Genomic DNA, 16,228 nt, shown 5'->3' with positions numbered 1-16,228 from the left:
ATATGGTTCTATAGAAGAGTCTTGTCATAATATTCAGGCTATGTTAAGTTCAGTACACTGATTTCCAAAGTAGTACCGACATCAGCCAAATGGAATGAGCATCTCTGAGAAATATGTCATTGGAAGAAGAGTATTAAGCAGGCTGCTGGCACTTTAAGGAGTTGTAGCCTGCAGCACTGGACTCGAGATGCTTTTAAACAAAAAACGTTCCGTGTCATAAGTTTCTAGAAAGTAACATGAAACAGGTATAATATTCACCTTGAGGCTTCGGTATTCGTTTTCTCCGGTCTCGGAAAGCAGCACCTGACTGCAAGGCCTCCAGCAGACTATCCATCACTCCCGTCTCCTCACCTTCTGTAAAAAGAGTTGGAGGGAATTCCATCAAAACCTCAGGGTTACTGCAGCAATGTCAAAGCATATATGATCGTAAAAAATAATGACCTGTGCCTATATCAGTAATTTAAAATTTCAAACGGCATTTAACTTGCTCATAAATTAGCTCTGTCATAAGGAAGTCAGTCTCATTACTGTTTGTGCTATGTCGATGTGCAGTAAAGTAGACCGAAATTTGTTTGATTTGCACCCATCTTTTCTATAGTTATATTCAACAATAATTTCAAGTGGAATATAACTCCATTCACAATTCTGTTTCTGAACCCTTTATGATACCATATGACATCATGCAGTTTGCCATGAAACTAATTTCTTGTGAGCCTGTTTCCAAGAAAGATTTTCCATATCAGACAAAAATTATAATTTGAGTTACTGTTCTGTAAAGAAAATCTCAAGAGAGCAATGGAATATAAGAGTACAAACACATGGCACAATTTCTACAGAGTAATTTGCTTTAGACTGTATGTTATAGCCAAAGAATGAGCATGGCATTCAAGGAGATATTATATCTTCTGTTATAAGCTGTGAGTGCCTTACTTAATTTAGCATCTGAAAAGCTTTAGATAGGTATGTTTTGAAAACTTTTTATTTTAAAAAGATACAGTAATAGGATTTTATTTATAATAAAAGAGATCTTGTTTTAAAACTGCATTTGTTGTATGGCTTATAACAGACTAGACTCTGAAACTCTGCAAAACAGCAAATGAGAGAAACATACAGGGCGATATTCATTCAGCATGGGGGGCACTGACAAAGATATCTGATAAGGTGTTTGGAAAAGCACTTGAGCAAGCAGAAGGGAATGACAACACCAAGAAGGACAAGTGAGCTTGTGGAGTGAAATTTAGAGCTGAAAATCAGCATATACAGCAAGCATCATCACGTCTAGCACTGAAGGTGTATGAACTTACTTCAGAATATTAGCTACTTCAAAACGTTAAGGAAAACTGTAAGCTTGACTTCTCTATGATAAATATTTTGCTCATTTCAAAAGAGTTCAGATATTTAAATACACTAGGAGAATTGTATATTTTTTTCTTTTGGAAGTATGTAATAATCCTAATTTGAGTGTTATTCCAGTGTTGGAGCTCTGTTTCTAAATTTGCCTGAATAAAAGTTAAAAAGGAGAAATAAAATGCCAGTTTTTCAGCCTGACTACCATGTCGAACAATCACAACAAAGACTGCAGTATTCCATTTTAAAATGAATTAAAAATTCTCTGTTGTACCAACAGCCTGTTTGATATTTATAGGTGGACCAGAGAGGTGACTAGCCATGTTAGCTTGAAATCAGACAAAAGGTAGGGCAGGGCAATACCTTAGAAATTAACTTTTCAGAGAGGCATGAGCTTTCACAGGCAACAACCTGTTCCATCAGATGCTATGAATAGACTGGTAAAGAGAAAAGATTATATAAAGGTAAAGAGACAGGAAGAGGGGATGCTGCTACAAGAGGTAATAATTGGGTTGATTAAATCAAGTGAGATGTTGATTAAGTATGCTGACCAAAGCTTAATGAGCTTAAGACCTTTTTTCAGATGAAGTTAAGCCCGTCTTTAATGTTAAATAGTAGCAAAAGATGGTTTCCTTACCCCCAGAATATGGAAGTTTCAATGATCTGGTACAGGAAGCAGGCAGTACTCAATTGTGGCAGTTTAAGATCCAATATTTCATATTTGTTTAGGGCAAAAAATAAAGAATCCCGTCTCTTTCTCACAATACAACATTTGCTACTAGGACAAGATATCAGACCATAAACAAACCTAACAAAACCAATAGATTTGATAGTTACTTGGGAAAGTACTAAATTAAGAACACTTCAAAACAACCAGAGTATAATCTACTATTATGTGTGTCTTAATGTGTGTCTTAATGTAGACTTTAAATAATTAAATAGGACTACTGTAATTAATGAAACAAAACTTTTCATAATAAAATAATTAATACTATTAGAAGGTGCTATTCATTTTTCACACTTTTGTTGTAGGTACAAATTTGGTTATAGATGAACATTTAAAATGGCTCATCAATAATAAATAGAAAAAGAAACCTAATGGTGCAAAAACAACTTTTCTAGTCCTTTTCCTTTGGTATAGATATATCTGCAAACTAAGTAACTGAATCACCACACACAAAAGAATCAATAAATAATTTTTTCTGTCCAAAAGACGCACAGTAAGACCCACATTTTCTAATTTCTGTGCCAACAGTTGGATACTAATGTCTGTATTTTGATTTCTTTTGTAAGGAATTTATCTCCAATTTTCGTGTTTCGCCAGCTCTGGACTAGGGCTGCTAAGGAGAGCCACAATAAAGCATGACATGCCTATTTAGCTTTCACCTATGCATTAAACAGATGTCATGTAGCCACCATAAAGAGGCACTGCACACATGCCAATTAACTCTTAGTACTGTGTATACATACTGGCATGTGCTGATCTAATAAGCACAACCAAAACAGAGTGTTTATTGACCTGCACCCAACACTTATTCAGCATTTAGCAAGCACTGAATGAATGTGATGTGCTTCCCTGTGGTACTCTCTAACACAGCACTTCCCAAACTCCAACAGATTGTGCACTACTAATTTAAAATGATACAATCTTAAGTACCACCAGCAATTCTTGTCATATAAAGTACTTACAATAAATCAGTTAACGCATACCACTGACAGGTTATTTGTATACCACTGGTGATACCCATACCACAGATTGGGAACTGCTGCTCTAACACAACCCAGTAGTGTATATATACTCTGAATCAGCACACAACACAATTATTAATTTATAATCTACACATACCTATATATAGATATAATTAACAATTTATGCAAACAAATTTGAAAGTTTAGTCCCAAAAGTTCAATTAATTAAGACAATTTGCAATATTTCATAGCTGTTTTCAACTACAGCAGGCAATCCAAAAGACACTCCTACCCCCACTATTACTAAGAATATCTTGTTAGATGGCAATGCAAAAAAGAGCAGACTATTTTTACTGATTGTTAACAACAGACATTTTTTAATGCACTCAAAACCAAAAATATTGCCTGCCAAACTTTTAAACCAACTGTGACAAATTCCTGTGGACTGTTGGAATAGTTTCTCTAGCCTTAAATTACCATTCAAACTTACCTACTGCCAACTTTGTATTTGCAGATCTAGTAATCATAGCTGACTTGTAAGCAGCTACAATAGTCCAAAATATATCACGTCTTTGTGATTGCCTTGTTTATTCCAATTCTGTAAGAGAGAATGTGGTGCTTCAAGGCCTAGTGCTGACTGTTCAAAAGAATATGGCTGATGGGACTGACATGCATTAGCCAATTAAATTGAAACTAATTGCTTCATTACTTGCCTGTGTCTAAGTAGCCTTCATTTCAGGCCCAAAAACTTGGAGGGTTCTTTGATTTGGGGCTCATCATAACAATCTCCCCTAACACATTAACTTTTCACTATTAGCCCTAATACTTTGAAAGAAATGTTACTTAAACTGAATTGTAAATAAATACAGTTGGTTCACCTTCTGCTTTTTTCTAAAGCCTGAACTAATCTGTTTCCCTGCCTTCAAGGTACATGGGGCTTACATGTACTTTCAGACCACAGCTAGTTAAAATAACTACACCTGCTATAGAAATACCACCCATCCTATGTGTAAACCAGTACACCTGCCAGCACAGTTGCTAAGTAGTCCCCTAAAGCACACCTCAGTATCTCAGTGCAAAATCAACTATAAATAAATTTAAAACCAAGAGCAACAAAAATAGTAAGCATTACTATACCAGAGATACCAATTCTCCATAAGCAGAAATACAAGATCACTGGTGTTAGTACCCCTGACACTGACTCTTTCTACACTAAGAACACAAGATCCTGCATGTAAAGTGCTAACCTAAAAATTAGCATACTTTGAATAATTAGTGACTAATTATACATCAGCATGAACTCTGTTACTAGGTAGTTTGTTTAAACATGAAATATTCTGCTGCTACAAGATTACTTTGGAAAAAATTTGAAAAAATAATTTCAATTTATTAAAACACCCCTAATCTTCTAAAAACTAAGAAGCCTTCATCAAAAGAAATAATAGAATTCACATTAAAGTTGGCACAAGTTCATTTACCAGAAAAATAACATCTACTTAGTGGGATTATACATGAACACTTTTTTTCTTTTAGGTTTGGCTATCTCAGAATGCTGCAAATCTTTTCTAACAAGTGCTAGTCAAACTTCAGAGCAACAATTCAGGAATAATTTAACACATGTGCTGTCAACATTGCCTAATCCAGCTGTGCAATAAAAGAACTTCATCTGAGACCAGGGAGTTAGACTGTCAGTTTCCATTGGGATCTAATTGATGACATGGCAATTAGATACAGCTCTTTGTTATACTGTAATTAACTGACAAGATCAACCCATAAAGTTGGCTTCCAAGTAACAAACATCTATCTTTTTTTTCCTTCTATTGTTCGTATACTGTTGTCATAACTGCAACTAGGATGGGGAAGAGATACCTTTGAGTAAAAGAAAACTCCTCTCTTCCCCCATTTAAAGAGAAAAATGATGCAAAGGCATAAACAAACTGTGAACATTAAGAAAAAAGTTCTTAAGGTTAAGACTGGTAGGTCTTAACATTCTCTGTTCCACTTACTCATCAAAAGCCTCTATATAATACGAGAGAAACAAAGGCTTCCTATAAGTAATAATTGCTTTTCTGAGTCGGTATATTTCCATTTGAAGGAAACTATGTAATTGGCTGAACTGCTCTGAGGAGTTGAATCTACTGGCAGTACACAAGATACCTCACACGAGTTTGACATCAGCACTAAGGGAATAATACACACTTCCTCCAAATGTCTCAAACCCTTTTGCCAGGGTTTGGGGTCCTGATATTATATAACTTCTAAAGGTAGATGGGGAAGTGGGAAAGAATAAAGAATGAATGAATAAGCAATCCTCAAGAGATATATAATATTTTTCTTCCTCAAGGGCTCTTGGCAAATTAACAAGGTGTGCTTCAACAGAGGGATAAAGACTGAGAAGCTGATTTAACTTTTTTCTAGACTTAGTATCTAAAGTGCAATGCTGAATCCAAGAAGCACAAAGTTGCAAGTTGTTGCTTTGTAAATTTCCATTAGTGCTAGGAATGGGTCTGTACAAATCAAGGTAAGTGGAAACCTGAAACCAGGCATGAATCTGGAATAGAGCCTCCCGGTGACCTTGTCTTTATGACCTACCGTGCAAAGAAAGGTGGCCAGCACATCTTTAAGGTCATTCGTTTCTTCTTCAATATAGATACAGTAGATAAATTTTCAAAGAATGGATTGAAGAAAATAAGAATTAGCAAGCAGTTTTGTTAGAACAATATTTACACTGTATAAAGAAAAGTCATCTCTCTTGTATGCGTACCTTTTAGGGGACTGTGGGGATCACATTTGTTCTGATTTTTGGGACCAGACTGTGGGTTTAAAGAAAGGATCATCTTTGATACAACTATAAAGAATACATATGCCATAGCTTTAGCTAAGTCCTGAAATCAGGATTGTACAGATCCAAGTCACTGGACTCCCCGTCTCCTCATGAACAGCTGCAGATACCACAAATGAGTCAAAAGCTGAGTGCATATAGAAAAAAAAAAATCACAGTCCCTCCCTTATAGGACAACCAATAGATTTTGTCAGCCTTTTTGGACACGGCCTAATACTCCCAATAGATTTGACAAGCATAATGTTACTTCTAAAACTGAAAGAGTGATGTTAAGTAAGGATCCCAGCATACTGACCACTGAATGAGAGGTCTCTCCTAATGAAATGGGGCATTTATACACAGACCTTTTTGTCCTGCGACACACTGGAGACCTGGCAGGTTGGAGCAGACTCGATTAATCATCGATTAATCTATCTATGCAGTTGCATAGTGGCAAAATACACATTAGTTCACAGAAAATGGCTGCAGTATGCTTTTGAACACCTTCAAAGTGTTTTAGTTCAAAAACACGCCACCATCATTTTCTCAGTGCTGATGCGCATTTCGCCACTTAAACAACTGCATGTGCTGCAGCGCTGGCCACTTTTAAAAGCAGCTGGTGCTGCAGCGCAAACACATGTACAGATGCCCATGGATAGAAACTTTTAAATGTTGAAACCACTGTGACTTCCAGTTTATGAATCTGAATAGCACCTTTTGAAGGGATAGGTAAATGACTTCTACATTTATCATTAGGAAACGTCTAATTAGGCTTCGGGTATTCAATGAGTCACATAGTTCTTTTAATAGTGTACATGGAATCAATGCAAATCTTTTGAGTCTAGGAGTACCAGGTCCTATGTACGAAGCTTCCTTTGACCTTTAGGAGGGCATGGATTCCTGTAATATAGGTAATGGGTATCTCCATAGCTAAGTGTCTTCATATCTGCATCACTATGACTTGCATGAAATATCTCTTTATCACTCGCTCTAGTACTCATTCACTTGGTCCCCAGCTTCGGCGAAAGATGCATGGGCGGAATCCCGTTGTGCTCCCAGGACCCCCAGGACACCGACGAGTCCTGGCCTACCCAGAGGTAAGCAGAGGCCTGTGGTGGGTGGGACTTAACCCAGCTGCAGGGAGGCAGCTGAGAGGAGGCAAGGAGGGTCATGTCCCGCTCCCCACTCCTACTTGGCCCAACCCCCCAAGGAGCCACATGACCAGTCACCTGGTGTGCGAGTCAGTATAAGGGGGGACATTCTCCTGTCCCCTCCTTCAGTGGGGGGAGGGACCCCCCCCCACCTCCCAAGAGTGGTGCAGTGCTGGCGGGCCCTTCTGTACAAGGGATCAGTTTAAAAAACAACAGAAGCCACACTTGGCCCCCAGCTCTGGCAAGAGATGCATGGGCAGAAGCCCACAGAACCCCCATGAGTCCCGGGACCCCCAGGATCCATCAAGAGGACCCCCACGGAGCCCCGGCCTATCCGGAGGTAAGAAGGGGCATGTGGTGGGAGGGACTTAGTCTAGCTGTGGGGTGGCAGCTGAGAGGAGCTAAGAAGGGTCACGCTCCCCCCCCCCCGGCAGCTCCTACTTCTCCTAGCCCCATAGGGAGGCACGTGACCAGAGCTGTGTGAACAGGACGCACAGACAGGCATGCTTCTGGGCCTGGCACACAAGTTAGCGTGGGAGTTCATGCAGGAGGGTGAGCAAGAAGGCCCAAGGCTCCGTCAGCGAGCCCCAAGGGAAGGTTAGCACAGCAGTAACCGCACTACCACTGATGCAATGCGGATGGGCACACACTGCACCCCAAGGAGTCTGAGACCTCTCCCTCTGGCACTTCTGAGGTCTCCACCCAGATGGAACCTATGGTTCCAGGCTTCACACAGACAAAGCCTCTGGCTCTCAGCTGTGCGGGCTGCCTGGCATGATTCCAGGCATATGGGACTGGAAGCATGGCCATCTCCCCTTGCAAGGTCTGCTCCACTTTGGAGTCTCTGAGACACCAGCAGAAGAGCTCCAGACAGCAGTCCAGAGACTGTGTGCCATCAGGGATGGAGACCAGGAGATCAACTCCTACTGCCAGGCCCTTCACCCCATGAAGGCTGAAGATCAACTAAGGTCATCTTCCAGGACAAGAGGATCTCCCACACTGTCCAGCCAGGGGGTTGGACCAAGGTGATTAAGAGCCCCAAGGCCCGCTGCACCAGGGTCTCCTCCCCTCTGGAGCTATGCAACAGGTATGAACCTCTTGCAGCTCCAGCAGAGCATGCAGAGTTGCCAGCTCCTGTAGGCAAGGGAGGTTCACCAACGGCTACCATTTCTACTCTCCCTAAGATGAAACGCAGAGTAGTCATTGTGGGAGACTCCCTCCTGAGGGAGCAATCTGCCACCCTGACCCCTTAGCCCAGGAGGTCTGCTGCCACCCGGGGGCCTGTATCTGGGATGTAGCAGAGAGGATCCCAAAGCTTATGTGGCCCTCCGACCACCACCCTATGCTCCTTATCCATATGGGCACAAATGACACATATCGGAGCAATCCCAGTCTGGTCATGAGTGGCTACAGGGCTCTGGGAGTGGGGCTTAGGGGGTTGGGGGCACAGACTGCTTTTTCCTTGATCCTCCCAGTTATGGGTCATGGGCTGAGGAGGGAGAGACAGATAGAGGTTGTCAACCGAAGACTGCAGCGCTTGTGTCATCATGAAGGCTTCAGCTTTCATGATCACAACCCACTCTTTGGTGAGAGGCAGTGGTCTGCTGGGAAGAGACTGCCTCCACCTCACTTCACTGGGGAGGAAACTCTTCTCACCCAGAATAGCTGACCCGCTCGTTGGGGCTTTAAATGAAGCCTGCTGGGGGGTAGGTGGACAACCACCAAAGCAAGCCTGCTAGGCAACTACTACAAAACCAACAGGTTAGGACACCCAAGGGAATCCACTCTTACCCCAGCCCTGGAACTGTGTTCTCCTGGGAATGCAAGGAAGCCTAGGGCTTCCAACAGGCTGCTTTCATGTCTGTACACCAATGCCAGGAGCTTCGGGAACAAACAGGAGGAACTGGTCCTCCTGCTAAACATGAATGACTATGATCTCATAGGGATAATGGACACCTGGTGGGACTCCACCTATGACTGGGCCACAGACGGCTATGCCCTGTACAGGAAGGAGAATGCAGAAAAAAGGGGTGGGGGTGTAGCTCTTTATGTAAGGAAAGCTACATGTCACTGCAAGCTGACATTGGCACTGAGGGAGGATGACTGGAGACCCTCTTGGTTAAAATACACGGGGAATGTGGCACAGAAGACACAATGGTAGGAGTCTACTACAGACCTCCTAACCAGGAACAAGACCTCGACCAGGAATTCACCAGGGAACTGGCTGAGGCTACATGCTCTCGGTGCATGGTTGTCATGGGAGACTTCAACTACCTGGACACCTCATGGGAAGAGCACTCGGCCAAATCCAAGTGATCACAAAGCTTCCTCATATGCATGGACGAGCTCTACCTGACACAAGAAGTCTATGGACTGACAAGAGGTAAAGTGATGCTGGACCTGGTACTGGCTAAAGGAGATGATCTAGTCAGCAACCTAAGGATAGAAGAAAAGCTGGGAGACAGTAACCACGAGCTGATCACTTTCACTATCCATCGCAAAGCTGGCAAGTCAGGCAGCAATGCAGAAGTCCTTGACTTTAGGAAAGCTGACTTGGACAACCTCAGGAGGCATATTGCCCTAAGGGCCATGACTCAACAGGGAGAGGAGTCCAAGAGGAGTGGTTGCTCCTTAAGGAAGTGATCCTGAAAGCTCAAGGGATGTCCATTCCATCTCAGACGAAAGGTAGCAAAAGGGCACAACAAACCCCTTGACTCAGTAGGGAACTTGTGGACCTCCTACGCCTAAAAAGAGAGGCTTAAAAAGGATGGAAGATAGGAAATCACCACAAAGGAGGAGTATTCTGCACTGGTTCGTACCTGTAGGGAGTGAACCAGGAAAGCCAAGACTACAACTGAACTCCAACTGGTTACACGCATGAAGGACAATAAAAAGGCCTTTTTCAGATATACGGGGATTTGGAAGAAAAGCCAGGGTAACACTGGACCCCTTCTAAACAAATGGGGCAACTGGCAACCGACACCCAGAAAAAAGCCAATCTGCTTAATGGGTACTTCGTGTTGGTTTTTCTTCAGCCCAAAGGGACCGTCCTGCCTAGCAGGATGCAGGATGGCCAAGGTGAGGGTGAATTTATACCCGGCATTGGTGTAGACTTTGTAAAGGAACACCTCAAGAGGCTGGATACCTTCAAGTCAGCTGGTCTTGACAGATTGCACCCCAGAGTACTTAAGGAGCTGGCAGGCGTCATAGCCCATAGATATTCGAAAACTCGTGGCGCTCAGGTGAAGTACCTGAAGATTGGAAGAAGGCTAATGTGGTGCCTATCTTCAAGGAAGGGAAGAAAGTCAATCCGGGGAACTACAGGCCAATCAGCTTGACCTCAATCCCTAGAAAGATCCTGGAAAAAATTATCAAAGAGACCATTCTTGACAAGCTGGCTGATGGCAACATCCTGAGGGACAGCCAGCAAGGGTTTGTTGTGGGTAGGTCTTGCCTGACCAATGTCATCTTCTTCTATGACCAGGTGACATATCACCAGGACAAGGGGGAAGAGATTGACATCATATATCTGGACTTTAAAAAAGCCTTTGATCTGATGTCCCACGATCTGCTCATGGAAAAATAGGCCAACCGTGGCCTCGGCTACATCATAGTCCGATGGCTGGGGAATTGGCTCCGGGGCCAGACCCAGAAAGTGATAATCGATGGAAGCGAGTCATCATGGCGCTTCATGACCAGTGGTGTCCCCCAAGGTTCCATCTGTGGACCAGTTCTCTTTAATGTCTTTATCAACAAAGTGGACACTGGTGTCAGAAGTGAACTGGCCAAGTTTGCTGATGACACCAAACTTTGGGGTAGAGTGTCAACACCCGAGGATAGGCTGGTGATCCAGGCTAACTTGGATAGGCTTAGAAAGTAGGTGGATACAAACAATACTGACAAATGCAAGGTACTCCACCTCGGGGGGAAAAAACCCACAGCACGCTTATAGGTTTGGCCTATATACGCTTGTTAGCACCACAGCCGAAAAAGACTTGGGGGTCATCAGTGACAACAAGATGAACATGAGTCACCAATGCAATGTTGCAACTGGTAAAGTGAACAAAAATATGGCTTGCATCCATAGATGCTTCTCAAGTAAATCTCAGGATGTCATCCTCCCACTGTACTCTGCCTTGGTGAGGCTGCAGCACTGTATCCGATTCTGTGCTCCAAAATTCAAGAAGGATGTGCAGAAGCTTGAGACAGTCCAGAGGAGAGACACACACATGATCAGAGAGCAAGAGAATAGGTCTTATGGAGAGAGGCTGAGAGCCATGGGACTCTTCAGCTTGGAAAAGTGCAGGCTCAGGGGTGACCTGGTGGCAGCCTATAAGCACACAAGGGGTGAGCATCAGGATTTGAGGGAATGCCTGTTCACCAGTGCGCCCCAAGGGATGACAAAGTCCAATGGTCACAAACTCCTCCAAGACCATTTTAGGCTGGACATAAGGAAAAACTTCTTTATTATCTGAGCCCCCAAGGCCTGGAATAGACTCCTTCCAGAGGTGGTGCAAGCACCTATTCTGGACTCTCTAAAAAAAATGTTTGGATGCTTATCTTGCTGGGAACATTTGACACTAGCTCACTTCCTGCCCCTGGGGCAAGGGGCTGGACTCAATGATCTTCTGAGGTCCCTACCTGGCCTGTTGTCTATGAAATCTATGTCTATGATATAATGGCAACCAATTAAGATCTCAGTCCTGATCCAATGTAATGCCAATCTATAGATCCCAACTTGTATCACAGGCAATAGGTAAATTAATGGACTTTTTTATTCTTAAAACCTGACAGGAGACAAATAACTCTTGTAAGTCTTTTGCTGTTCTAGGAGAAAGCATTTAAAGGCCCAGAGTAAATTTCAATTTCCTTTGTGATCTTTTTTCCCCCATGAACGAAGTAAAATCATGTGGTAGATCTTACGAAGAATATAAGACAAGCCTATCATCCACTCCACAGATGCAGGATTCAATGTTATCTTACTTGTAGATTCTTACTTCAGACCATTAGAATAAATGAAAACAACATCAGGAGTCAAACCAAATTCCAGCGCTAAAGCACTTGTTATATTAAAGGTAGGACCTTTCTTAATGGATATACCATTAAAGAGAGGCCTAAACTTTCACTCTAAGTTCTGAAGTGTTTATGGAACTGACCTTAAGAGATCTGGAGGACAAAATTATGTGTAGCACTATAAAGGTGAGCTATATCTTGTGAAGTCCAAGTCCAAGGTTTGTCCTGAGTGTAGCTAATCCATTGGGCCAGTGTGGCTAAGTCATGCTAGGATATATAGCTGTGAAGAGACCGCGGGAACAAACAAAAGACTCATGGCAGGAGAAAGATACAAGGAAGAACAAGACAAAGGAACAAGAGGAGAGCGGAGGTTCCAGAGCAGCTGCTCCGTGATGCTTGGGCGAGCTGTGGGAGAGAGAGGTGGGGCTGGCGAGAAATGGAGACAGGAGGAGAGGGGCAGAGTCGGGGAGAGAAAAAATATGGACGGGGAGAGGAGAGAGAAAAAGCGACAAAAAAAGGCTTCCAGAGAGTGAAGAGGACCAGAGGGACTTACTAAACAGAGAGGCTCCAGCAAGGGAATCTAAAGAGGTAGTCTTCTAGAAGAGAAAAAACAGGACCAGGAAACTCTCGTCCCATGCTGAGAATATTGAGGCTGGGCAGTTGTTGTTTAGGACGTGTCTGGTAACTGGTCCGACAGGTCTTTAACCAATAAGAAAAAGAAAAGAAGGCGATTGAGAAGGGAAGTCACTGTAAGTCCCGAGGAAGAGGAACCACACCCAGGGAAGAAAATGAGGAATAGAGAAATAGAACCCAGGGCAAAGAAGGGAGGACTGACTCCAAAGTAATTGATAAACAGTACTCAGTTAAGTTAAATTTATATCCGAGTTGGATCTTGTTTAAGTTGATATTCATGTTTAATTGATGTAAAGAAGTAATGATAATCCTACTAGCAGCAGGACGATATATAAATTGAAAAACTGATAAATAAAGGACCTTGTAAACTTGACTTGAAAGGCAATAGGCTATAATTGTGAATTGAAGGTCAACCCATGGGACGCCTTACAAGAAAAACAGAAAAGGGGAAACAAAGGTGTGTTCCTAGGGGACCCTTTTCATCACGATGGATTGCAAGCTATTACGATGGTAGAGAATAACTGACACCTCCTGACTTATAACACCGTATATTAATCAAGACATGGCAGGCGAGAGTCGGTAAATACCGTTACACAATCAGGCAATACAATCCGATATACGAGAGACTAGGAGAGTGCACTGGGTTAGACGTGACCCCCCCACAGTAGCCAATGGCAAATAAGGGAGTGATGACTTTCAAGCTGCCTTTGGTTCTTCAGCACAACTACCAGGTATTCAACAAGCTGGGTCTCCTGTGGGACAGCCTTCAGCATGAGTTTTGAGGTCCCTTCCAACCCTATTTGGATCTGTAGCAAAATACTTAAGCCATTCTATCACTGTGCCCTTCCTTCTATCTTTCTTCATTCTCTTATCCAGAACTGAAAGTACATGATTGAAAGAGTACTCCCACTAGGATTGGCTGTACTAAGAATCCATGCCTGTAAGTTCCTGCTATATCAAGGACTAGAACCTGATGACTTAGATCCTCTAGTGCTGAAGATTCTGCTTCAAATCCACCAGTAGAAGACAGTATCTCAGCCAGAGGCAGGGTTTTTTGTTTTCTGAAGGATAAGGGGTTAAATGTGGGAATCTTCAATACGCAGAACTAAGACACTTGAATTTACCCCAGATCCCAAAGTATAAGGCCCAAAGACCCCTGTGGATACTGTTTTAAATAGCCATGGAATCAGTACCTGAAGAACTGGAGGATTTGGATGCTAGATCCTGTTGAAGCAGTAAGGTTTGGAGTTCGTTCGGACACTTCATGGGAGAACAGAGATAGAAATCATGCACCGTAAAGGAAAATATCATTCCCTAAGCAAGGCACTTATTTGAGTGGTCAAATTGGGAAATATGGTAGCAGAAGCAAACTCTAACTGCTTCCCCTTCAGATCAACTGTAGAATATATAATCCCGAACTGAGGTAAGAAGACTGCTGAACGAGGTATATTAAGAAAGAAAATAACAAAAAAATTCTAAGAGTAAACCTAAAAAATCTAAGGCACTAAGGATACATCTGCATGGCAAACTGCAGTGCTTTACAGAGATACCAGAGCTACCTCAATGAGGTAAATTAAACTGGAAGCAGTACAGCTTTAAATAAACAGCCTTCCACCTGGGCTAATAAACGCTTCTTTTCAGGTAGAGCAATGTGCTAGCTTTGGTATTTCTATACAGTTCTGCATTGCACTGTACTGACATACCCTTGAATCTTCAAAGATCCTAGCACCTGTCAATATCAGCTTGGAGAGGTCCCCACAGTGACATACCATGTGTCTGTCACATGGGGGTCAATGCTTGCATTTGCATCCCTCCCCCCCCCAGGATGATCAGAGCAGGGTGCGGGGCCCAAGGCAAATCAGCCTGTGTGGGGCCCTGCCTCCTGCCCTACTGCACTTCCATGGGGGAATTAGCAGCGCGGTACACTGGCCACAGAGGGAGAGGCGGTAGCCAGAATTTCTGGCTGGAACAGCCAAAGAAAGCCACAACCCACCAGGCAGGTGGGTGGGCCACACACAAAATGCAGGAGGCACCCCCACCGGCCGGTGCCCAGGGGCCACGGCCCCCTGCTGCCCCCAATTAGTATGCCACTGGATCCCCGATCCATCTGCTGCAGTGAACAGAAGGAATTGGGTAACCCAAAGCATCATACCCCCCTTTATAATTTCACTGTCAGAACGTACAGGAACACTATTTGCTAAAGGATTGTAGGGCCAGTGGACACAGGTCTACTAGCAAAAACTGTCACTGAACATGCAAAGCCACTCAGAAAGGAAGCTCTATTTTACTTTTATCATCTTCAAGTGAGAGAGAACCTTTTCTTCCAGAACTGAGGAAAATTAAAACATTTTTAGTTTAATTTGTCTTCCTAGGCTGTTAGTGACACAATGTCTATAATAACATGCAAGTGTACAGTGAAGAAGATTACATTTTATTTTAACATGGCACATTTTCTTCCAAGTTGACACAATTCCACTATATAGTAAACCCTGCTTTGTACTAGATAAGCTGTAAGAGTTCCAGTATTCCTTCTGTTTAATGAAAGAAACTTGGAAATCAACATTAAAAGAAAAAAAAAATTCTTGTCTATATAAAATTAACAATATATTTCTTGCCTTACTATAAATCTGATGATAAGATTTAGAATATAATAACTAGGTTAGGGTGGATAGTAAAACAATTATATGGCAAAGGACTGGAGAAAGTACAGGTTTCTCTCGTTTTATGCGGGTTCTGTATGTGCAAATTTGCTCTTATACAACAACCCTTTTTATATCAAAAATGTATTATATATGAGGTAAATTCACTCTTATGTAATCGGTGTGGTGGAAGCCCATAGTCAGCTGCTTTGCGCGGTGCATTGTGGGAATGACAGGCACCAAAATACAGTCTCCTATGTGGATCTGTGCTCCTCGCTCGTTGTCTGAGACACGTTTTTCTGTAGTTGCCACCCCATTATGATAGTGCTCTGTGCATGTGTGCAGTCTGCTGTTGGCAAGTACCAAAACTGTCTTGTAAAAGTGGTAGAAATGGATCTACAGGTCAGTACAGGCGAGGTCTTGAAATGTATCCCTATTTGTTACATTGTAATGTGGGTTCCCTAGATGCGAATTTGAGTTATGCACCATTTTCCAGGAATGCATATACAGCATAAAGCAAGGGAAACGTGTATACTGGTTTTCAGCTACTATGAAATAACTTTTGTATCCCATTCTGTTGAAAGAAACTAAACCCTGGCAATTCTGCAGTTTCATTCTTTCCTCATGTACTTCTACTTCCCATGGGATATAGAGGACACAAGAAATATTTAGCACAGAAAGACTAGTGCCACCAATCCTCCTTCTTAATTCAGATTTAAAAAAATACACCTTAACTATTGCACAGTTTTTACTGTAGAGAAGTCAGAAAACAAGAAAAAGGTTTTTATTTGAATTATTTACATCATCAAACCAGGAACCTTAATCTTGTTGACATATTTCAACAAGATACTGCTCTGGATACAACTACAGCTTTTTCAGCCTGTTATACAACCTTTCAAGAATCCCTTAATGAGTTAGAGAGATCAGGTATTCCA

General features: G+C 42.5%; 1 protein-coding gene across 3 annotated transcripts in view; it reads right to left on the bottom strand.

Moving 5' to 3' along the window:
• Positions 1-16,228, bottom strand: part of DIAPH3 (diaphanous related formin 3) — a 487,575-nt gene that overhangs the window by 132,386 nt on the left and 338,961 nt on the right. For all 3 annotated transcript variants that reach the window (XM_059723010.1, XM_019500535.2, XM_014608394.3), the window contains one exon: positions 259-354. In XM_059723010.1, the coding sequence (XP_059578993.1) occupies positions 259-354 (96 nt within the window). The remainder of the gene's footprint in view (positions 1-258; positions 355-16,228) is intronic.

Source organism: Alligator mississippiensis, chromosome 1 (genome assembly GCF_030867095.1).
Source record: "Alligator mississippiensis isolate rAllMis1 chromosome 1, rAllMis1, whole genome shotgun sequence".
NCBI classification, from domain to species: Eukaryota; Metazoa; Chordata; order Crocodylia; family Alligatoridae; genus Alligator; species Alligator mississippiensis.
The sequence above is the reverse complement of the archived record's forward strand: the minus strand, read 5'-3'. Positions and strand labels throughout refer to the sequence as shown.